Here is a 23,770-nt window from a genome sequence, read left to right on the forward strand (position 1 = left end):
TTCAGCTGGAGCCAGCATGTCAGGGGCCAATCCTGAAAAGGCCCCGCACTTTGAACTGCAGCCTGTGCATCCCCATCCCTATCCAGCTTCTTCCTGAAGCCCCCCTTTGCTGAATTACCACCCCCCCACTTCCTAAGGGGAAAACTGTGACTTGTGGGCCTGATCCCTCCTGCTGTGCCCCCTCCTTGTTGTGGGGTGCTAGACAGGGTGGAGATCACTTCCTTGCCCTGCTTGCCATGCTAAGGGTGGGCTGGGTGGAAGAAATGCTCCCTTTTCCCTCCAAGGCAGCCCAGATGTTGTTTAAGCTCCCTTCGGTCCGTCTGTCCCCAGTGGAGGAGAGGTGAGCTCAAGAACGCAGCAGGAGGGTGGTGTTGAAAGAGGAAGAGGGGGACCCTGCGGAGTCCCTTCCACCTTTGCTCCCCACGACCTTTGCTCCCGGGACATAACCCTGCTCACCCTCGATTGGGAAATCAGGCAGCAGGCAGGCTTGTGGTTTAGCAACATGCCTCGCTATCTTTCCATCTCTTTCCATTTCCTCCTCCTCTGTAGCAACTGCTCAGGGTGAAACTCGCCCACACGGGCTGGAAGGCGTGTGGCAAGACAGCGTGGCTTGTCCTGCTGCCCATCCCACAGCAAAATTAATCAAGTTAATTAATTTTATCCTGTTCTTCTGGCACTCTGGACGGCTTCCAATAAAATATAAAAACAGCAGAACATTGAGAACTTCCGTAAGGAGGTGAGCTGACATTGCAGAATGGAGATTAAACAAAGAAATAGTAGAGGAAGGTAAAAATAATAATTAAAGAGTATTTTGAGTTTGACCTCAATCAAGGGGTGGATGAGAAAGGGGTCTGGGACGGAGGCAAGGCAGTCCTAGGGGCTTACTAATACAACAGAATGCGTATCTGAGGAAGTCGGAAGAAAGTAAAGTATTGGAAAATAATAATATTGGAAATATGAAATGAGTTAGGAAGGAAAGGGGAAAAAATAATACAAAAACCTGGAAATGTAGAAATATTACAAGATTTACGATATTTACAATATTATAAACTGTTACAAACAGCTCTCTAAGCTGCCTGACCAGTTGCCAGAATTGTAGCTCTGTTGCCCCCAGTTGCCCCCTCCCAAACTCATCAGTCCCGCAGAATCCTCTTTAGTGCTGGGGGAGGGAAGGGCCTGAGACCAGCCTCCCATTGTATGGCATTTTCTCATTTGTATCCTTATTTATTTCACAAAATTTACGCACCTCCAAGCGGTTTACAGAAAAGATAAAGCCATACAAATTGGGGGTGGGGGCGAGAATTGCAATACATTAAAACGTGCAATAAGTTAAAACACTAAATCAGATTATATTTCCCTCCAGCATTTCTAAGCATGTGGGCAGGCTTGTTTGAACAGGAAAGTTTTAGCAGAAATTCTGCGCTGAAGGCCCCTGCTGGCTATCGAGAGACAGTTATGGCTGGTTTTTGAGACTGGGATTGGAAGGAAAGGGGTTGGGGTTGGCATTTCCTGCGGGAGCTGCTGCTCATTTCTACCCCTTCATGTCTTCCAGGTCTTGAGCAATGCTCGCCTCTTCCTAGAGAACCTCATCAAGTAAGTCTTTCGCTCCTCTTCGGTTGGGGTGGGGGGCTGGCAGCAGTGGAGAGACCTCACCTGGGAGGCTACAATTCTGCCATAGCAGATCAGAGTGGATGTGACAGGCTGCCTTTGGGGGCAGGCATAGGCAAGCTCTGGTCCACCAGATGTTTGGGACTACAATTCCCATCATCACTAGCTAACAGGACCAGTGGTTATGCTCCACGCGGGGCTGCCCTTGAAGCTGTCCCAGAAACTCCAGCGGGTGCAGAATGCTGCAGCGAGGCTCCTCACGGGGTCTCTGCCATGGGAGCATATTCACCCAGTGCTTTTCAAACTGCACTGGCTCCCGGTAGAGTACAGGGTCAGATTTAAGGTGCTGCTTTTGACCTTTAAAGCCCTTCACGGCCTAGGACTCTCGTACCTATGGGACCGCCTCTTCTGGTATGCCCCACGGAGAGCCTCAAGGTCCATAAATAGCAACACCCTAGTGGTCCCAGGCCCTAAGGAAGTTAGATTAGCCTCAACCAGAGACAGCGCCTTCTCAACACTGGCTCCGGCCTGGTGGAACGCTCTGCCTCATGAAACCAGGGCCCTGCAGGATCTGATTTCCTTCCGCAGGGCCTGTAAGACAGAGATATTCCGCCTGGCCTTTGGCTTGGAGCCAATTTGTTTCCCTCCCCCTCTTTTCTTTTTCCTTTCTCCTCCTGTGATGAGGCTGCATGTTAATATTTTAATGTTTCAATATTTTAATTCTTGTATTTTAATCTTGTTTTTAAGTTGTAGTCATTCAACTTGTTTTTATTATTGCTTGTTAGCCGCCCTGAGCCCAACCTTGGCTGGGGAGGGCAGGGTATAAATAAAAAGTATTATTATTATTATTATTATTATTAGTCCCAAACATCTGGAGGGCCAGAGTTTGCCTATGCCTGCTTTGGGGACCTGTCTCTTGTTGCTCTCAGAAGCAGCAAGGAGGAGGGCAGATCCTGGGACCTGGGGGGGGGGGGAGAGGAGGGGAGGGCTGCAGCTCAAGGCCAGAGCACCTGCTTGGCTTGCAGAAGGTCGCTGCATCAATCCTCAGCATCTCCAGGCAGGACTGGGAGAGAGCCATGGTTGCCAGACAGTGCAGGGACATAGGAAGGCACCCTCTCTGAGTCGGACCATGCAAGCTCAGTACTGATGGGCTGGCAGGATTGTTTCCTGCTGCTCCAGAGCGGAGGACTCGAACCCATGGCTTCAAGGGACAAGGAGGTGCCAACTAAACATTAGGAGGAACTTTATGAGGGCAAGAGCCATTCAGCAGTGCAGAAGATGACCTTGGGAGAGATGGCTGACTCTCCTCCCATGGAGGCTTTTAAGCAGAGCTTGGGTGACCATCTGCCAGAGATCATTTACAGGTGAAACTCGGAAAATTAGAGCATCGTGGAAAAGTTCATTTATTTCAGTAATTCAACTTAAAAGCTGAAACTAATATATGAGATAGACTCATGACATGCAAAGTGAGATATGTCAAGCCTTTATTTGTTATAATTGTGATGATTATTTCGTACAGCTGATGAAAACCCCAAATTAACAATCTCAGAAAATTAGAATATTAAATGAAATCAGCAAAACAAGAGCTGCAGATAGAGCTTCTAGTTTCTCCCTCCCCAAGTGGGGTACCCCTGGGCCCTGGGGTGGCTTGATCCCGAGAGTGCCTCCTTGTCAGTGCGCAGCTCGGCTGCCCAGCACATCTCCTGGTGTTGCAGGAAACCCGTCCCCCCATCATTCAGTTTGTACAAACACCACACACTCACACATGACATATGCGACGTTTCTGTTACAAATTCATAGTAAATCAACCGTACATCGGATTTACACCAGTCCACTTTTATTTTGCTCCATGAAGGAAAGACTATCAAAGGGGGATGGTTTGATACAGGACAGCCATAATCCCTTAACCCTACCAACACGTACTCAGGAGCCCTGCCCAGTTGCTATGCCAACCATGATGGTCCCAGACAGAAGACCATCAAGGACACAAGGGACTTGCATATGGGAGTGGATTCAACACGGACTGGAACAAAGGACAATGATCAGCTCTTCCCTCTGGGGGCAGGAAACTGCCAACTCCCCTTTGTCCTCTGGAAATGACTCATGGGGAGGGGAAAAGGAGGAACAAGCCAGGTGACAAAATACTCAGGTTATTTCCTCAACCCCTCCTTTTTGTGATGTGTCAATGATGTAGTCATGATGTAGTTGTGATGTAGTTCTAGGGGTGTAGCTTGGGGGATTAGTAGCTAATAAAAGTTGGGGTCTTCTTTTGTTTGGGACTTCCATCTTGCTTCATCTTGTTGTGGGTGGGAGTCCTGTCACGACAGTTTCCAATAAAGGCCAAGCCTACAGGCTGCTGTTTTGCTCCAAATTGTCCTGGTTGGTGTCTTTGCTTTTTGCCCAAGGGAACCCTCAGATTCCTCCGTTAACACTGGGAAGCCAAATGCCTCCCGTTGTCCTGCCCTTCTCCCAAAGGACATGGAGCCAGCAGACAGGAGAAGGCCTTCTGCATCAAGCAAGTCCTACCATAGGGGTGTGGAACAAAGGGCTCCAGCTGTCTCGCCCAAGCCGCCTCCTTCCTGGGTCTGCCTTGTCCGACTGGGATGGAGGAGAACGTGCCTCTGACCATGTGCTCCTTCCCTCCTCAGGTACGGCATCTTGGTGGACCCCATCCAGGTCATCTCCCTGTTCCTGAAAGACCCCTACAGCTGGCCTGCCCTGTGCCTTATTATCGGTGAGTCAAGTGATCTTGGCATTTGTCTTGAATTTCTCTGCGCGACCCAGCAGACGTCTGGTCTCCGCTTGGCTCCTTCCACTTGCACCTCTTGAAGAGCTTCTTGCTTACAATACTCCTCGCGGCCTCTGTGTCCTGCAGCTTTTGGGTCCCTGGTGCTGCCGGTCTCCTGCACCTTTCAGATCAGGGCTCTTGAGTGAGGCAGTGCGTGTGCATGAGAGAGAGAGAGAGAGAGAGAGAGAGGGGTTGGAGGTGGCGGGGGATGAATGGATGGGAGTGCCTTTCTGGGGTTCTGCTAGATGAGCCTTGGGTCCCTTCCAACCGGCAGGCTTGCAAATTCCTGGGCTGGCTGAGAACAGGGACCCAAATCCTTGTTCCTGGTTGCCTGCACTGCCCAGCAATGATTGCCAACATCTGCTTTCCCCCCAGTGGCCAATGTGTTCGCTCTGGCAGCTCTGCACATTGAGAAGAGGCTGGCGGCGGTAAGTGTGCCTTGGGGGGCAGGCTGGGATCCCTTGCAAAGCGGGCTCTCTTTAGGGCTTAGGCTCAGGCTATCTGAAGGATCGTGTTCAGCCATACCGACCTGCCTGGGCTCTGAGATCTTCAGGGGAGGCCCTTCTCTGTCCCGCCACCCTCACGGGCATGCTGGGTGGGGGCGCAGGAGAGGGCCTTCTCGGTGGTGGCTCCTCCAAGACAACTTTGGAAGTCCTTTCCTAGAGAAGCCAGACTGGCTCCCTCCTTGTTGTCCTCCTGCTGGGCGGTGAAGACCGTGTTTTCCTTTGGGAACTGACTGTTCTTCTTTTTAAGGAAGCGCTTGGCATAGTGCTGTACACTGTTTTAATCCTATTAGAGTTTAATTCCCCTTTTGACTGTTACAGCTGATCATGCTTTCAGCTTTGTATCTGCATCATTTTGATTTGTTTAAGCTGCCTTGAGTCCTGGTTTACAACACCCTGATATCTCTTGATAATGGGAGGTATATACAGTGGTGCCTTGCAAGACGAAATTAATTCGTTCCGCGAGTTTTTTCGTTGTACGAGTTTTTTCGTCTTGTGAAGCACCACTGCATTTAAACACTGACAATGGCGGGGGGGGGGGGGGGAGAAGCAGGACAGCTGCCACAGCCGGTACCTCAGACTCACCCGCGCGTTGTGGCCACTGTGCAACGCAGCTGCTGGAGGGCGGCGGGGCTCAGGAGCGCGTCTCCGGCTGCAACCCTGGCTGCTGGCGGCAACGGCTCTCTGAGGGCAGTGCGCGAGGAGGGGGGTGGGCAGCGGCGCGAGGCACTAACCGTCAGCGGGAAGGTGGGAGGGAGCCGGAGAAGCGGGGAAGCGAGCGTGCGTGCGTGCAGTGCGCGTTGCCATGACACGAGAGGCAGGGCCGTTTCGTCTAGTGAAGCAAGCCCTTAGGAAAATCCGTCTTGCAAAGTACCTCAGAAAACGAAAAACCCTTTCGTCTAGCGAGTTTTTCGTCTTCCGAGGCATTCGTCTTGCGGGGTGCCACTGTAAATTGAAATAATAATAATAACAGGCCCCCCTTTTAGGGGTGGGCAGGTAGCGCTTAAGGTGGCCATAGAGCATTGCCCCTGTTTCCCTTCCTTCCGCAGGGCTCCATGTCGGAGCACCTTGGGGCCGCCCTGCACACCGTTAACCTCCTGACAATCTTATGCTTCCCTGCGCTGGTGACTCTTGCTGTCACCTCCATCACGCCAGGTGAGTTGTCCACTTGCTCTGAAACTGCGGCTTTCTGTTGTGGGCTCCTGGGTGGCAGGGCCCCTAGATTGGGGCTGGGAAGCCTCAGGCCTGGGGGGCTGGATCCAGGAGAGGTGTACGTTTCTTCTCTCTCTCTGCATAACTAGCCTATTGTGCAGAATCAGCATCTGAATTTGACGTCCCACCCCCTTTTGCCTGGTCCGTCCCACCCGCCTCTCACATCTGGCCCCCAGGAGGTTGCTTTGAAGGGAATGCGGCCCTTGATTTGAAAAGCAGCTTTCCAACATGTCTGAAATAAGGTTGGAGCTACAGAGAGGCATTACCTGGCTTCACAATTTTCTCCACATCGTGATTTTTGGATAGCGCACGCGCAGACACACACATGTCATGATTCGCGATATATCACCAGGTCAAAAATTATGGAACTGATATCACAAAATGGGCTTCAAACTGGTTTGGGGTGCTGTATCGCTCTCTTGCCCAGCCCTACCGCTTGCGGTCCAGGCAGAGGTGGGCCGTGAGCTGGGAGGTTTCTGATCTCTCCTTGCTAAGAAGATGCTGGCGCACAAAGTCACCTTGTCCTGTCTCCCCCCTCAAAGTAGCCTTTGAGAAGAGCTACCTCTTTTCCATGGGCGTTGGTCAGTGTTAACGGAGAAATCTGAGGGCTCTCTTGGACAAAAAAACAAGGACACCAGCCCAGGAATACCAGGGCAAAACAGCAGCCAGTAGGCTTGGTCTATCTTGAAGACTGTCGCGACAGGACTCCCACCTGCCACCAGGTGGAACAAGATGGAAGCCCCAAACAAAAGAGGACCCAAAATTTTATTACCTGCTAATTCCCATGTTACACCCCCCCCCCAAACTACATCACTCATACATCCCGGTTACATCATGAAAGGGGAGGTCTGGTGGCAGTAATCTGAGCATCCTGGACCCTGCCCCATGGTTCTCCTTGCCCTCCACCAAACACCCATCAAGTGGAACAAAATAGATATTTACATTTCCCTGTTTGCCAGCCAAGTTAATCACATCCTTTTGCCTTCATCTGGGTTTGTTATTTCTGGAATGGCTACCTGTCTGGCACTCAGGTATCCAGATGCCAGGGATTATCACTCGGGCAGAGGGGCTGCTGAGTAGCTGAGCTCACATGTCTGTATGAATTTCTGAAGTTTTCCCAGGGAGCCAGTACAGAGATACATTTATCAGTGAATTCTTACATTTGGTTTTGTGCCACAAAGGCCTTTGAATAGATAGGAAGAAACTGTGATGAAGTGTTTTGTGGGGACAAGTCCCAAAAGGGATTGTGCTGGTTTTGGTAGTGGGCTGCATGCGCATGATATCTGCTGGAGGGGCACCCCCCCCCCCCGCAACCTATACATAAATTCCTGCAACATCAGGGCGTCAGGCTGGCTTCACCCCCTTCCTGCCTCTGGGGCATGCAGATTATCTGGGGCTGCGTGTTGCGTCTCTCACTCACCAGCTTCTCTCCTCCCTCCGCAGTTGGGGCCGTCTTTGCTCTGAGCGTCCACACCATCCTTTTCCTCAAGCTCTTCTCCTTCAAGGATGTCAACAAGTGGTGCCGGGAGAAGAGGCAAGCCAAGGCCGCCCGAACCCGCTCTGGTGAGCTCGGACTCTGGGGAGATGGGGGGGGGGAGCCAGGCCTGGTGGGGGTACCTGAGACCCTTCCTGTCCCTGAGTTTCAACTGGGATGGCTTTGAAAGAGGGTTGGACAAATTCATGGAGGAGAGGGGTGTCCGTGGCTACAAGCCAGGCTGGCTAGGCTGTTCCTCCTCTCTTGGAAGCCACAGGAGGGACTCAGGTCCTGTGCGCCAGTTTCCCATGGGGGCATCTGGTTGGCCGCGGCCAGAAGAGGATGCTGGCAACACGAAGACCAGAACACTAGATAGCACTGCAATTCTTATTGCGTGATATACATGATTTAGTACAACAACAAAAAAATGTGTACACTTGTAAATTCTCTAATATATTTGAAATCAAATGAACGCACGTCTGTGAATCTTTGAAAGTCTGTAGAAGTATAAGAAGTCTATAGTTGAAACAAAGTAATAGATTCTATCCTGTGTGCTAAGTGGTAGAACTTTCCTTAGGCGTTCATGGTGCCAAAGTAGTAAGTGAATAATAATAATAATAATAATAATAATAATAATAATAATAATAATAATTTATTTGTACCCCGCCCATCTGGCTGGGTTTCCCCAGCCACTCTGGGCGGCTTCCATAGAAACAAAAAATACACTAAAATATCACACATTAAAAACTTCCCTGAACAGGGACAGTGATCCCGGATAATCTGATTATTTGCTGGAATCTTCTTCAGCACAACCCATAGATTAGAAAAATGCACATGGGGATATGTATGTATGTTATCCGGCACCTGCCCACACTGCCAAAAGTACTAAAACCTGGTTCAATGCCCATGGGATTACTGTGCTTGATTGGCCAGCAAACCCGCCTGACCTGAACCCCATAGAGAATGTATGGGGCATTGCCAAGAGAAAGATGAGAGACATGAGACCGAGCAATGCAGAAGAGCTGAAGGCTGATATTGAAGCTTCCTGGTCTTCCATAACACCTCAGCAGTGCCACAGGCTGATAGCATCCATGCCACACTGCATTGAGGCAGTAATTGATGCAAAAGGGGCCCAAACCAAGTACTGAGTACATATGCATGCTTCTGCTTCTCAGAGGTCCAATATTGCTCTATTTGCAGTCCTTGTTTTGCTGATTTCATTTCATATTCTAATTTTCTGAGATTGTTAATTTGGGGTTTTCATCAGCTGTACGCCATGATCATCACAATTATAACAAATAAAGGCTTGACATAACTCATAGAATCATAGAATCATAGAGTTGGAAGAGACCACCAGGGCCATCGAGTCCAACCCCCTGCCAAGCAGGAAACACCATCAGAGCACTCCTGACATATGGTTGTCAAGCCTCTGCTTAAAGACCTCCAAAGAAGGAGACTCCACCACACTCCTTGGCAGCAAATTCCACTGTTCAACAGCTCTTACTGTTTCCTCTGCTGAATCATTTGCTCCAAATTCTTCAGGTCGGGCATTGTTTTCTTTATCGGAGAAGACCGAGGCAAAGAAGGCATTGAGGCGTTCAGCCCTTTCTGTGTCCCCTGTTTGCATTTCACCATCTTCTCCTCTGAGTGACCCCACTGTTTCTTTGTTCTTCCTTTTGCTACGAACATACCCATAAAAGCCTTTTTTGTTGCTTTTAACCTCTCTAGCAAGCCTGAGTTCATTCTGTGCTTTAGCTTTTCTGACTTTGTGTCTACACGTGCTGGCTATTTGTTTGAATTCCTCTTTGGTGGTTTCCCCCCTTTTCCATTTTTTTGTACACATCCTTTTTTAATCTTAACTCAGTTAAAAGTTCTTTAGATAGCCACTCTGGCTTCTTTAGGCACCTTCCATGTTTCCGTCTCATTGGTATTGCCTGAAGTTGTGCTTTTACTGTCTCCCTCTTAACAAACTCCCAGCCATCATGAACTCCCTTTCCTTTTAGTATTACTGTCCATGGCATCTCACCCAGCACTTCCCTAAATTTTATGAAGCCGGCTTTCTTAAAGTCAAGAAATTGAGTCCTAGTATGCTTGGCTGCTCCTTTCCGCTGTATAGTAAACTTCAGAAGAGCATGATCACTCGCACCTAATGATCCTTCCACTTCTACCCCACTAACCAGGTCATCAACATTGGTTAGGACCAGATCTAAAATGGCTGTTCCTCTTGTTGCTTCTCCCACTTTCTGGACAACGAAGTTGTCTGCAAGGCCAGTGAGGAATCTGTTTGACTCTCACTTTGCATGTCATGAGTCTATCTCATATATTAGTTTCACCTTTTTAGTTGTTACTGAAATGAATGAACTTTTCCACGATACTCTAATTTTCCGAGTTTCACCTGTATTAGAGAATTTACAAGTGTACACATTTTTTTGCTGTTGTACTAAATCATGCATATCATGCAATAAGAATTGCAGTGCTATCTAGTATACTGGTCTTTGTGTTGCTTGTATTGTTTGTTGTGTTAAGTTTGCAACACGGGTTTGTTGTTCTGTATAGAAGAGGAGGCTGGACTGGTTGGGCCCCTTTTGACCTCATCCAGCTGGCTCCTCTTCCATTCTAATGTCCTTTTATGTGCATCTTTATGGTCTGAGTTGACCTCTGGTCTGAGGGACCCCAAGGGTCATCTAGTCCAACCCGCTCCCCACAATGCAGGAATAAGGCAACGACTGTGGGTAGCTTAGCTGGTAGAGCAGGAGACTCTGAATCTCGGGGTCGTGGGTTCAAGCCCCATGTTGGGCCCAAGATTCCTGCCTTGCAGGGGGTTGTTCTGGATGACATTAGGGGTTCCTTCCAACGCTGCCATTATCTGACCTGTGTCCTCTGACTGATGCCCTTCGCTGTCTGTTCCAGCTGCCGGGTCGCAGAAGGCCAATGGGAACGTGGCCTCGGGGGCCGTGGCTTATCCAGCGAACCTGACCTATAGAGGTAACGTGGCCGGGCAAGACCTCCGTGGTGGGTGGTTCCCTGTGGCTCTGGCGGGGTTGGGGGGGGGTCTGGCGGCGACGCCATCCTGGGGCTGACACTCCTGACATCCCCCCTTCTTCTGGGAGGCTTTGTGGCGCTTGCCTTCCCCTGGCGTGTGGGGGCTCCGAGGTCAAAGGTCCCCTGGGATTTTTCTGCTCCCCACCCCCGCATTGGGGAACAGGGGGAGCTGCCTTGTTTGGAGTCAGGCCATTGGCCCATCTAGGGCAGTGTTCCCTGCACTGACTGGCAGCAACTCCAGGATTTCAGGCATCCAACTTCCCTCAGCCTTTCTTGCCTGGGGGGGATGCTGTTGGGGGGAGGTTGGGGCCGGGGTCTTCTGCATGCAACTTGCTTCCTCTGTGCCTGAGCTGCGGTCCTTTTCCCAAAGGGAGAGGCCAGATCCTGTTTGGTGCCCCTGCCCTTAACGCCTCTCTCCTTCTGTTTCCATGGCAGACCTCTACTACTTCCTCTTCGCACCGACCTTGTGCTACGAACTGAACTTCCCGCGCTCTCCTCGCGTCCGCAAGCGCTTTCTGCTGCGCAGGCTGGCTGAGATGGTGAGACCCCCTGCCCTGGGTCTGGCGGCGACCCGGCCTCTTTGCCCCCTGCCCACCCCCAGCTCCCCACCCCCTTTGCAAGCCAATGAAGGCTGTTATACAGTCATACCTCGGGTTAAATGTGCTTCAGGTTGAGCATTTTCAAGTTACGCTCCATGGCGACCCGGAAGTAACGGAGCGCGTTACTTCTCGGTTTTGCCGCTTGCGCATCCACAGGTGCTAAAAATGATGTCATGTGCATGCACGGAAGCGGTAAAACTCATGCATGCGCAGTCGCGTCTTACATTTTACTCAGGATGCGAACGGGGCTCTGGAATGGATCCCGTTCGCATCCAGAGGTACCACTGTACTTTCAAATTTGGGGAATCTTTGCTTTGAGTCGAACATGGGGGAAGCCGGCTGCGAGTCCCCGTGACGGTGGCTGAATATTTAGCGCAAGTTGCGCACACCTAAGGACACCCCCCCACACCAAGAAGACTCTGCCTGCCTCCCCTGTCATATTGGAGGGGTCAGGAATGCACCCAGTGTAGTGTTGGGGCTGTAGGGAGGGGGTGGGAACCCCTAGCAAGGAAGGCTCAGCGTCTTGGAAGGCCTGCAAGGTTGTGGGAAAGAGTTTTGGCCTGGAGGCTGGGTGTAGGGCCCATCCTACTAGGCTGCCGGCGGAGCTGCCCTGCTGGATCAGGTTAAAGGCTTATATGCGCTGTGGGTTAAATCACAGAGCCTAGGGCTTGCCGATCAGAAGGTTGGCAGTTCGAATCCCCACAACAGGGTGAGCTCCCGTTGTTCGGTCCCTGCTCCTGCCAACCTAGCAGTTTGAAAGCACGTCAAAGTGCAAGTAGATAAATAGGTACCGCTCCGGCGGGAAGGTAAACGGCGTTTCCGTGCGCTGCTCTGGTTTGCCAGAAGCGGCTTAGCCATGCTGGCCACATGACCTGGAAGCTGTACGCCGGCTCCCTCGGCCAATAAAGCGAGATGAGCACCGCAACCCCAGAGTCGGCCACGACTGGACCTAATGGTCAGGGGTCCCTTTACCTTTACCTTTTAGTCAGCAACCAGGTGCTTATTATGGGAAACCGGCAAGCACAACATGAGCGCAACACCCTGTTTTGGGAAGCCCTGTTTAGGGAAGTTTTTAATGTTTGATGTTTTATTGCGCTTTTAATATTCTGTTGGGAGCCTCCCAGAGTTGCTGGGGAAACCCAGCCAGATGGGTAGGGTGCACAAAATAAATACATACATACATATTATGCCACTGTTCCCTCCTGGCATTATTATTATTATTTATTATGCCATGGAGAAGCAGGACTAAGATGTGGAGATATGCTCCAGGGATCCAGACTGTGGGGAGCCCCAAGTAATTAATAAATAAAATTTGGACTATAAGTTGATCTTTTTTATTTTAGTTTTTTATTTTTTTAAATTGAAGTATTATGATTAGATATTCAATTGGACGTTTTTATTGGAAAATGAATAAAAATGATTTTTAAAAAAAATATGCCACTGTCCCCTCCTGGCTAGCAGCTATCGACTGTCTCCCTCTTCCATCCATGTGTCTGATCCGGCTGTTAAAGTCTTCCAGTTTGGTGGCCGTTCTGCCTCCTGCAGGAGTAAGTTCCATAGATTAACGAGAGAAAAGGACTTTCCTGCACCTGACCTGAACCTTCCAGCCTCCCGCTTCCTTGAACATTCTCATGTTGATGGTGTCTCACTCCTGGCCTCTTCTTTTTCTCCCCCCTTTTCCAGCTCTTCTTCCTCCAGCTGATGGTGGGGCTGATTCAGCAGGTAAGTGGGGGCTTCCCGCTCACTGTCCTGGCTTCTGGCTTAGCCACGCGCAGCCTCTTCCAGGCAGGGGGGGAGCCTACCCCAAAAGCAAGATCCCTCTTGCTGTTCTGGCTTCTGGGATTCAGAATATTTTTTTTTTGTTTTCCTCCTCCAAATCTTAGGTGCGTCTTATAGTCTGGTGCGTCTTATAGAGCGAAAAATACGATACATATTTAAACATTTGGCATACCGCTTCGCTGGAATTGTCTTCCTGAGTGGTGTGCAGAAAAAGTAAAAAATGGTTAAAGCTAAGATCAGACTTTGGTGGAAATTCCTGTTGGAATAAAAAGAAAAATTCTTCAGCGAGTCCTGGAAGTCCAAGAGGGGAGCAGGAACTGAAGAAGGGGGATGGTGGTTGGATGAGGGGTCTGTTCAGAGGCTCTGAGACCTTTCTGTCCTGGTAGGGGTCAGAGTAGGGACTTTTCAGAGCTTGTTGGTATGTTTTGGGTCCCAGTAGCTGGAGGACTTGGGGCAGCCTTGCCTTGCGATCAGAGTTGTGGCTGGTTCTCTATACTGCACAAGGGTGACTTTTCTTTCCTCCGGTTTGGGAATTGTTTCCCATTTGGTTGTGGTTTTTTTTGATGTGGTTTATATATTGTTTGTTGGGACGCGGGTGGCGCTGTGGGTTAAACCACAGAGCCAAGGACTTGCTGATCAGAAGGTCGGCGATTTGAATCCCCACCATGGGGTGAGCTCCCGTTGCTCGGTCCCTGCTCCTGCCAACCTAGCAGTTCGAAAGCACGCCAGTACAAGTAGATAAATAGGTACTGCTCTGGCGGGAAGGTAAACGGCGTTTCCATGCGCTGCTCTAGTTTTCCAGAAGCGGCTTAGTCATTCTGGCCACATGACCCAGTAGCTGTACGCCAGCTCCCTCGGCCAGTAAAGTGAGATGAGTGCCGCAACCCCAGAGTTGGCCAGTTTTTTTAACTGCGGAAAGACGGCATACAAATAAAAGATGACGATGATGCCTTCTGTGCCACAGGGCCAGAGAACATTCCCTCAAACCAAGGAGGCTAAGCTGGGTTGTATCTTATGGGGCTGGGCTAGATGACCCCTGGGTTTTAATTATTAACCTGATTTTAATGTGTGCTTGTTGCAGTGGATGGTCCCCACAATTCAGAACTCCATGAAGCCTTTTCGGGTAAGCCATGCCCTGGGGACCCCCTTCTCCACCATGGTGCGGGGGAACTGCTTGTGGACACCCCCGCCCCCAAGAAAGCAGGACTGACTCACAATGTGCCCTTAAAGGGAAAAGTGGGGAGGGAGAAATAATAACGCTTCTGAGTTTTAAAAAACCACAGCTTAGCTTATGGCTGGCCTGGTGGCCTCTTAAGTGCTCAGCACCTGCAACTAGGGGAGGGGTCTGCAAGGTGTGTTGGTTACCAGTGTCCCAAAGGAGAGCTGCCCGGACAGCCCACCCCCCAAGAAGACACAGGGGCTTGGTGCCATCTGCCATCCACACCCAGGATGGGTCAATGACATTCTGCAGCTGACTCTTGCTCTCCTCTCCTTGCAGGACATGGATTATTCCAGGATCATCGAGCGCCTTCTGAAACTAGCTGTACGTACCACAAGCTGGGCTTCCTTCCCAGGACACCTGGGCACAGAGGGGGGTTGGGATGGGGATGGGAGCAGGCCTCCGGGGATGGATCCCACAAGGCGAGTCACAACTGGGGGCTGTCCAGGTTCTTTGGACTACGGTTCCAATCACTCCCAGGTGGGAGTTGTAGTGGGGGGGCCGGACTATATTTTGAAAAATATAAATACCCTGTAAGCCGGTCCCGCAGTTGCCTCCGGACCTGGAGGAGGAATGCACTCTGCACGCACTCAGGAGCTCTTCTCTGCATGCCTGCTCACCTGCGTAGTTGAAGCGCAGCAGCTGCTCCATCAGCCAGTCCCCGCAGAGCTCCCAGGCGGCATGTACCATGCGCTGCGGCCCATCGTCCGAGGCCAGTTTGGCGGGCAGGCTGCACGCAGCTCGCCCTCCAGGTGCTCCAGTGCGGCCGCCGAGCCGGGTGCCAGGCACAAGGCCAGTAGGCATGCCAAGCTCTGGCTGAAGCCCCGCGACACACCCGTCACAATGGTCGTGACATGGCCCAGACCCGCCGCCTGTCGGAGCCTCTGCTACGACCGAGCTGGAAAAGCTCATCCTCCAGTCGAGTCCTTCGGAATTGCCTCCAACAATGATTAATGACCTGAGCCTCTGATAAGGCTGCAAGCACGTTCCCCTATTACGCAGAGTATCCAACAGCAGGGAAGGCCGAGAAATAGGAGCTACATTGCAAAGAGTTTTATTCCTAACTATGCAGACAGAAAAGAAATATACATGCTCTCTCTGTGAAAGCAGAGAGACAACTGGAAAACAAAGGAACCGGAAACCAGTAACGTCATGTCCGTCTCCTGTCTTCCGTGAGACTTCCAACAGTCCGGAATACAAAACAGAGTCTTGTGACTCCAAGAGCACTGCACAGTGGCATAAATAGAAACTAACACTGCCCGCCTGCCTCTCCGTCCATGGCCGTACCAGGTTTACCTCAGCACGCGGGCGACGAGGCTTCGGATTGGTTGCAGGAACTTCCTGCAGCCAATCTGAAGCCATGCCAGCGTCCCCACCCACCCAGAGGCATCTGCAGCTTTGGATTGGCTGTAGGAGCTTCCTGCAGCCAATCCGAAGCTGTGCCAGGGTCACGGAAGTCGGTCCCCGCGCGGTGAGGCGTCCACGGCTTCTTTTCAAGGAAACTCCGCGCCGGTTTAGCTCAGCACAGGGACTGACCGAGGAGGCGGCAGGGTCCGCGGGCCGGATTTACAAGCCTGGTGGGCCGCATCTGGCCATAGTTTGCTGACTCCTGCACTAATGCTGTCCTCTGCCTTGCGGTCCCCGACAGGTCCCCAACCACCTGATCTGGCTCATCTTCTTCTACTGGTTCTTCCACTCCAGCCTGAATGTCATTGCGGAAATCATGCAGTTTGGAGACCGGGAGTTCTACCGGGACTGGTGGTGAGTCAGCTGTGCAGGGAGGGCCTGTGTGTTTTGTGACTTGTGTTCTTTTTTTTTAAATAATAATAATAATCAGGTTTTTAAGCTGTGTCTCAGATTGTTATAACCTGCCCTAGGACCGCAGAAAGCATGGCAGATGGCTGTAATAATAACAATAAATAAATCTGTAAATGGCACTCAAAAGATCTGCTTTGGGCATTCAAAGCACCCTGCAGAACAGCCAAGGCTTGGGTTTTGGAGACTTCCTTACCGTGAGCGAGGACTGGGAGGGTTTTCCCCAGCCCTAACAAGCGTGGGGGTGCAGTGGGTGGATCCCCATCACTTAAGATGATGGTGAATGATTTAGACGCCTCCCTTCCATGAGCGTTGTAGGAAGAGCCTTCGAGGCATCTGATAGGGACGATACTGGCTTGGCTCAGCCTTCGTTGGTGAAACTCAGTGACTGAATCCTGTGCGCAGCCAGACCACTCACATTTGACCCTGCAGGAATTGGACTCTGCAGGAATAGGGGGGACCTATTTTGTTCTGTTAAGCGTTTCTCTCGACGTCAAGGGTTGACGCGCAGTAACACATGTCCCTTTTCTTCCTTCAGGAACTCGGAGACCGTCACCTATTTTTGGCAGAACTGGAACATCCCGGTCCACAAATGGTGCTTGAGGTACACCTAGGCTGAGTTGTGACAATCCTGGGGTCAAGGGGCGGGGGGTGCTGTAGCTGTCAGTGGGTGATGGCCGGGCTAATTCTGCTCATAGTCCATTTGGGACAGATTAAAGGGAGCCCTCCTTCGTGTAGCACGTATTTAAACTATGGAACTCGCTTCTGCAGGAGGCAGCTGTGGCCCCCAACTTAGATGGCTTTGAAAGAGCCTTCTCTATGAATATTTCTACCAGCGGCTTGTAGCCACAGTGGCTCTGCCGCCCTGCCTCCAGGGTCAGATCCAGCAGCCTCTTCTTAAGTCCTCTCTCTCCTTTGCATTTAAGGCATTTCTACAAGCCCCTGATGAAGAAGGGGGCCGGCAAATGGGTGGCTCAGACAGGCGTCTTCTTCGCTTCTGCTTTCTTCCACGAGGTTAGTACCTGCTCCACAAATCCATGGGTGGGAGTGTCGACAGGAGAGCCCAAAGGGACTCCCCCCCCCCCCCTTTACTGGCTTTCAATCTCAACCCTCTTCTTAAAGGCTGTGGATTTTGTACCAAAAAGCATCCTTGCTGGTGCTCAGCCAGCCTTTCTCTGCAAGGGTGCGAGAAAGGGAAGGAGCATCTGATTGAGGGGGGGTGTCTGGGCCTCCTGAAAATGAGCTTGGCAGTCCAGGCGGACATGGTGGCCAGCAGAGCTTAGATCATTTCTGCGAAGACCAGTAAGGAAAAGGCTTGGGAGACAATTGCTCACTCCCAAGTTTTGCTTATAGCAAAAAGGTGTGTGTGTGTTGGGCAGAGGTAAAGATAGTAGTTCTCAGCTCTAAGAATCCACCTGAAAACTCCCAAGTTGCAATGATCAGAGCCCCCCCCCCCCGAACTTGGGAAGTCCCAACAAAAATTTATAATTTAGGCAGAATATTTGGACTGTTTGATATGTATTTGTATAATTTGGAACATTCAATGTGATTTGATTGGATTGTTAAAATGGGAAACTTGATAAAAATGATTTAAAAAGGAAAAAAGAAAACTCCCAAGTTGCACTGCATCTTTTGGAGGAATTTGGAGACAATGCCAAGGTGAATTTGAGGAAGTTGGATGCCGCTGAGGGACATTGTGGCTCCTCCTCCTCCTCTGAAGAATGATGGATGAGCATCTTTCACGGGGTGGCGAAGGACCATCCCCTCTGAAAGCAGAGAAGGGGCCGGGGGCGCGATAGTGGCTTGCCTTCCGTTCTCAGCATAAGGTTTGAACAGGGCGAAGTGGATCAAACTCCTGAATGTGGAGAGGGCAAGGGTGTCCTGGCTGGAGCTCCCTCCCTTGACTTGCTTCCCTGGCCCCGTGCGGGTCATTCCATGGGCTCACCCCTGAGAGCTCCGGAGGCAAGAGAGCGCCCTTCGTTCTGTTTCCTCTGGAGGGACTGGAATCAAGGGGAGACTCGTGGGCTGCTTGCTGGGCTTCAGAGGGTGGCATGGGAGGCAGCCAGGCTTGCCAGCCAAGCTTCCTTTGTGCCCTCTCCTCTCTGGACTGATGTTTTCTGGTTTCTGTCCCCACCCAGTACCTGGTCAGCGTGCCCTTGAAGATGTTCCGGCCCTGGGCGTTCATAGGGATGATGGCTCAGGTAAGGATCGGGTCCTCACCCTGGGATCACATTCACCCAGTGCTATACCAGCTGCACTGGCTCCCGGTGGAGTGCAGGATCAGGTTCAAGGGCCTGGTTTTGACCTTTAAAGCCCTATGCGGCCTAGGACCCTCGTACCTATGGGACCGCCTCTCCTGGTATGTCCCACGGAGGACCTTATGGTCTTCAATCAAAAACATCTTGGAGGTCCCAGGCCACAGGGAGGTTAGGCTGGCCTCAACCAGAGCCAGGGCCTTTTTGGCCATGGCCCCAATCTGGTAGAACGCTCTGTCCTAAGAGACTTGGGCCCTGTAGGACTTGATATCTTTCCGCAGGGCCTGCAAGATGGAGCTGTTCCACCTGGCCTTTTGCCAAGGCACAGTCTGACCCTCTCCTTCGGTAATCCTCACAGAACTCTAGCCCGATGGTTGCCATGAATTTGATTTTGAATTGATTTTAAAATGAATTGATTTTAGTATGCTGTGTTACTTTTACTGTTGTTAGCTGCTCTGAGCCCGGCTTCAGCTGGGGGGTGGGGTGGGATATATATAAAATTATTATTATTATTATTTTGCATGAGTGGCTTGGCAAAGGCCACTTGCCGCCAGCTCAGCCTTGCCAGGGGCTCCCGGTATGTGGTATCTTGGCAAAGGGGTGAGGGTCAAACAGAGTCCAGGCTGCTGCTGCTGTTGCCACCACCCCAGAGAGTTCTGTCTTCTTTCCTGTGAGCCTTGGGGCAGGACTTGCACTCTGGCCCTAGGGTGGAGAATCAGAGAACCACAGAACTGCAGAGCTGGAAGGGACCCTAGGGTCATCCATTCCAACCCCCGGCAATGCAGGGATCTCAGCTAAAGCATCCATGGCAGATGGCCACCCAAGCTCTGCTTAAAAACCTCCAGGGAAGGAGAGTCCATTCCACCATCAAGCAGCTCTTACCACCAGAAAGTTCTTCCTGAATCTCCTCCTTGTAACTTGAAGCCATGGGTTCAAGTCCTACCCTCTAGAGCAGGAGAAAACAAGCTTGCTCCACCTTCCACGTGACAGGCCTTGAGATGGCTGTCATGTTGCCTGTTCTCCAGGCTAAAATGACCCATCTCCCTCCGCCATCTTTCCTCCCTCTTCCCTCCTCCTCCTCCGCAGATTCCTCTGGCCTGGTTTGTGGGCCGGTTCCTTCAGGGCAACTATGGGAACGCGGCCGTGTGGATCTCCTTGATCATTGGGCAGCCCATTGCCGTCCTCATGTACGTCCACGACTACTACGTGCTCAACTACGAGGGCAGCCAGTGACACCCCCCCCCCCGGCGAGGCCCCTCCTGCCTTCCCACCAGCAGAGGGACACCTGGTGAGGGCAGAGCAGCTTCTTCCTGGGCACCCCACGACTCTCCGCAGCACCAGCAAGGGCAGAGATGTTGCTGCCGTCATCTTTGCCCTGGAAAGTTGCCTTGTGTGGTCTTTTTCTCTGTGTGTGTCTGTCTCTAACGGCTGCTCGCCAGGTACCCGTTTTTTGAGTCCAAAGTCTGGATCAATGCAATAACTGTCAGTGGGGGCCGCCTACTCCGGATTGACGCTTGGGGCCGGCACCTGGGCTGGGAATTTTCCAGGTGAATCCTGCCGTGGCTCAATGAGGGAGGAGGGTGGTGTGGTCCCCCCGTCTAATGGGAATACGGTTAGAATCCTGCTGTGCCCGAGGGTGTGGCTGGGAGTTGGGGGGGAGTCTGAGCTTTGCCCAGAGCCTGGATGGCCCCCCCATCTGGGTAGGCAGCGCCCTCCCTTTGGTGCTGACCTTCAGGGCGCTTTAAAGGACTGTCCCTCACTGGGGGGGGGGGGTCCTCTTCCATCCAGCCCGAAGGCATTGGGCATTCAGTTCCGTCCTAGCTTTTGGCTACCGGCAGCTCTTCTGTAGCGAAAGGGGCGCAGCGCCCCCTTTCGCCGGCCTTGAGCCCAAGGCCTTATGGGAATAAGGAATGCTGGTCAGCAGGGGCTCCTGCGGCCGGTCTTGGTACTACTGCCTGTGGCTGCACGGGTGATTGGAAGCTTTTTTCTCCTGGGGGGGGTGGTTTGGGTTCATGGCAGTTTCGGCCCCCAGAGCTGCCTCTGTTCTCTTCCGTCCCCTTCCCCAGGATCCGTCCTCGGAGCAGGGGAGCAGCGACTGGGGGGGGGGGTTGCTCCAATTCCACAGCACCCCTGCTCCCTGCGGAGGTGGCTGTGTTGGCGACTGCTGCTGCCCACCTCTCTTTTTCAGCCAAGGTGGTTCTTGGCTGTGTGTGGTCATTCCCGTGTTTTGACAACCCAGCAACTTTTTAAAGAGTTTGCAGAATGTATCTGTCTCATACAAAAAATGATTAAAGCATATTTTCAAAAATCTGTGTTGACAAAAGGTTGGGGGGTGGGGTGGGCGCTAAAGGGTCCACAGAACTGTACCTTGTTGACATGACCAAGTGGATTACACTGATTTCTGGCAAGCGTTTCTTCACACCTGCGGCAAGAATATATTCCTGAAGTGCTCCTCTGTCCTGGAAGTCATCCAGAACTTTCCTCTCCTATTCAAAAGGGTTGCTTCTAAATTTGCCTTTAGTTTTTCATTAAAAAAATAAATACAGAAAGCATCACCCCCACCTTTAAGGTTCAGTTGGCGCCTTAGAGCCATGCAGAGGGAGCCCAAATTCTGGGGTGGCGAGATAATTTTACCTTCAGCGCACTGCCAGGGTGGCAAGTCCAGATCACAAAAGGCCTGGGCAGATGAAGGTTTTTGCCACTGTTAGCGGAGAAATCTGAGGGCTCCCTTGGACAAAAAACAAGGACACGAGCTAGGAATACCAGAGCAAAACAGCAGCCAGTAGGCTTGGTCTTTATTGAAGACTGTCAGGACAGGACTCTCACCTGCCACAAGGTGGAACAAAATAGAAGCCCCAAACAAAAGAGAACCCAACTTTTATTAGCTGCTAATCCCCAGGTTACACCCCCCCCCAAACTACATCACTCATACATCCCGGTTACATCATGAAAGGGGAGGTCTAGTGGCAGTAATCTGAGCATCCTGGACCCTGCCCCACGGTCCCCCTTGCCCTCCACCAAACACCCATCAAGTGTAACAAAAAAAGATATTTACATTTCCCTGTTTCCCAGCCAAGTTCATCACACCCTTTTGTCTTCATCTGGGTTTGTTATTTGTGGGATGGCTACCTGCCTGGCACTCAGGTATCAGGATGCCAGGGATTATCACTCAGGCAGAGGATCACTCAGGCAGAGGGGCTGCTGAGTAGCTGAGCTCACATGTCTATATGAATTTCTGAAGTTTTCCCAGTGAATTGTTACATTTGGTATTGTGCAGCAGAGGCCCTTTGCATAGATAGGAAGAAACTGTGATGAAGTGTTTTGTGGGGACAAGTGATTGTGCTGGTTTTGGTAGTGGGCTGCATGTGCATGATATCTGCTGGAGGGGCAACCCCCCCCCCCCACCTGTACATAAATTCCTGCAACACCTAGGGCCCCAGAGGAAAGACCCAAGTAGAATCTGGAATCTGAATATTCCCTGCCTGAAATCCTGGGCAACTTTGTGGGGAATCTCTAGTAAGGCCTCTGAGGAAGAACCTAATACCCAGGTATATTCACGGGAGAGCGGGTGGTGGTTGTGCCCCCCTGCTCTTCGCGTGTCGGCCACTTGTTCATCATGTTTGATCTACCTGAGATTCCTGTGTTGCAGGGGTTGGACTAGATGACTCCTTCGGGTCCCTGCCAACTCTGCCATCCTGTGATTCATCGCCAGCTCAAGGGGGGTTGTGGTTGGAAGAACTGTGGGAGTCCCAGCGTGTACCTGTATCTAGTTTTGATTGGCACCTGCCTGTCTTGGGAGACCAAGTGAAGCATGCACCTCGGGGAGTGGCCAAACCTTGGGAGACTTGCAGCACCTGCTGTGGCTGATGTGGGAGAGATTCGCACCCGTGTCCAGCATAAAAGAAGCAGCCCAAGAGGCGGGCACTGCCCCTGCCCTGCCCTGGGAGGCCTGAAGGCTTTCTGCAAGGGGTGCATTGCTGCCTCATCCTGGTTAGAAGCCCTCAAGGGCCCTCCATGAATTTGCCCCATCTTTTATTTAACTTTATTGCAAAACAAATTACATATAACAGACAATGCCTCAATGACAACTAAACATTAGCAACACATTGTCAAACATTTCACATACGTTGACTCAGTGAGCCTTCTACATATTCTTAACCTTTATGCATTTCCTGTTATATTTGTCACATATCCAGAGAAATTCCAACATTTATAGTTTTCCTGAATATTCAAGATTCAATCTAGAATCAGAAGATTTACCGTATTTTTCGCCCTATAGGATGCACCGGCCCATAGGATGCACCTAGTTTTCAGGGGGGGAAATCAAGTAAAAAAATATGACACCCCCCCCCCCCCGCAGCTCTGGGAGCAGCGGACAGGCTGCACGCAGCCTGTGCGCTACTCCAAGACCTTCTCCCTGCTTTTGCAGGAGGTGGCGGAATTCCCCCACCTCCCGCAAAAGCCCACAGGAACTGTGTGCGACTCCTACGGGCTTTTCAACCAGGAGGGAAAAGGGACTGAAACGGCCAGTCAGTCCCTTCTCCCTCCTCGAGGAAAAGCCCCCAAGAGCGGTGCGCTCTTTAAAGGGTGCGCGGCTCCTGCGGGCTTTTCTAGGAGGTGGGGGAATCCCCCCCCCGTAGAAAAGCCAGCAGAAGCCCCGGAGCCCCTTTAAAGAGCGCACGGCTTTTGCCTGCTTTTGTGGGAGGTGGGGGAATTCCCCCATCTCGCGCAAAAGCCCACAGGAGGGTTGGAGAGTAGCGGGAAGCTGTCGTGTGCCTCCCTGCTGCCCCCCATCCTCTGGGGCTGGCAATGGGGGAAGCGCTGCTTTCCCCACTGCCAGCCTCGAAGCTGGGTTGGAGAATAGCGGGAAGGCGTCGCGCGCCTTCCTGCTGCCCCCCATCCTCTGGGGCTGGCGATGGGGGAAGCGCTGCTTTCCCCACCGCCAGCCTTGAAGCCGGGTTGGAGAGTAGCGGGAAGGTGTCGCACGCCTTCCTGTTGCGCCCCATCCTCTGGGGCGGGCGATGGGGGTAGCGCTGCTTTCCCCCCCCACCAGCCTCAAAGAGCAGACTCTCCTGGCTTCAGCAGAAGGAACACAAAGCCTCCAGAGCGCAGGCTTCGGAGGCTTCGCGTTGCTATTGCTGAAGCCAAGGGGCCTGCATTCACTCCATAGGACGCACACACATTTCCCCTTCATTTTTGGAGGGGGAAAAGTGCGTCTTATAGGGCGAAAAATCCGGTACATTTTCACAATATTGCTTTAGATATTTACTGGTAAATGTTATCCATTCTTTACACACTTTCTGGTTTTGAGTTTCCTCTTATTCTCCCAGTCATTTTCGCAAGTTCCACATTTTCCACCATCTTCACCTGCCAGCCAAGCTTTGTAGGAATTGAGTTACATTTCCAGGTTTTTTGTATATTGTCTCCCTGCTTATTTAACTTATATGCAGATTTCATCATGCGAAAGGCTGGGCTG

At 51.6% G+C, this 23,770-nt stretch overlaps 1 protein-coding gene across 1 annotated transcript in view; it reads left to right on the plus strand.

Moving 5' to 3' along the window:
- The window catches only part of DGAT1 (diacylglycerol O-acyltransferase 1), a 34,396-nt gene extending 13,794 nt beyond the window's left edge, over nt 1-20,602 (plus strand). Inside the window, exons 3-17 of the mRNA XM_083449067.1 lie at nt 1,553-1,593; nt 4,257-4,342; nt 4,772-4,824; nt 5,949-6,054; nt 7,555-7,674; nt 10,496-10,570; nt 11,063-11,166; nt 12,910-12,948; nt 14,087-14,128; nt 14,504-14,548; nt 15,873-15,985; nt 16,578-16,643; nt 16,966-17,053; nt 18,178-18,240; nt 19,381-20,602. Of these exons, the coding sequence (XP_083305193.1) occupies nt 1,553-1,593; nt 4,257-4,342; nt 4,772-4,824; nt 5,949-6,054; nt 7,555-7,674; nt 10,496-10,570; nt 11,063-11,166; nt 12,910-12,948; nt 14,087-14,128; nt 14,504-14,548; nt 15,873-15,985; nt 16,578-16,643; nt 16,966-17,053; nt 18,178-18,240; nt 19,381-19,527 (1,188 nt within the window). The 3' untranslated portion in view covers nt 19,528-20,602. The remainder of the gene's footprint in view (nt 1-1,552; nt 1,594-4,256; nt 4,343-4,771; nt 4,825-5,948; nt 6,055-7,554; nt 7,675-10,495; nt 10,571-11,062; nt 11,167-12,909; nt 12,949-14,086; nt 14,129-14,503; nt 14,549-15,872; nt 15,986-16,577; nt 16,644-16,965; nt 17,054-18,177; nt 18,241-19,380) is intronic.
- Nucleotides 20,603-23,770: the final 3,168 nt, after the last annotated feature.

The sequence above is a fragment of the Podarcis tiliguerta genome, assembly GCF_965153285.1.
Source record: "Podarcis tiliguerta genome assembly, chromosome: 7".
NCBI classification, from domain to species: Eukaryota; Metazoa; Chordata; class Lepidosauria; order Squamata; family Lacertidae; genus Podarcis; species Podarcis tiliguerta.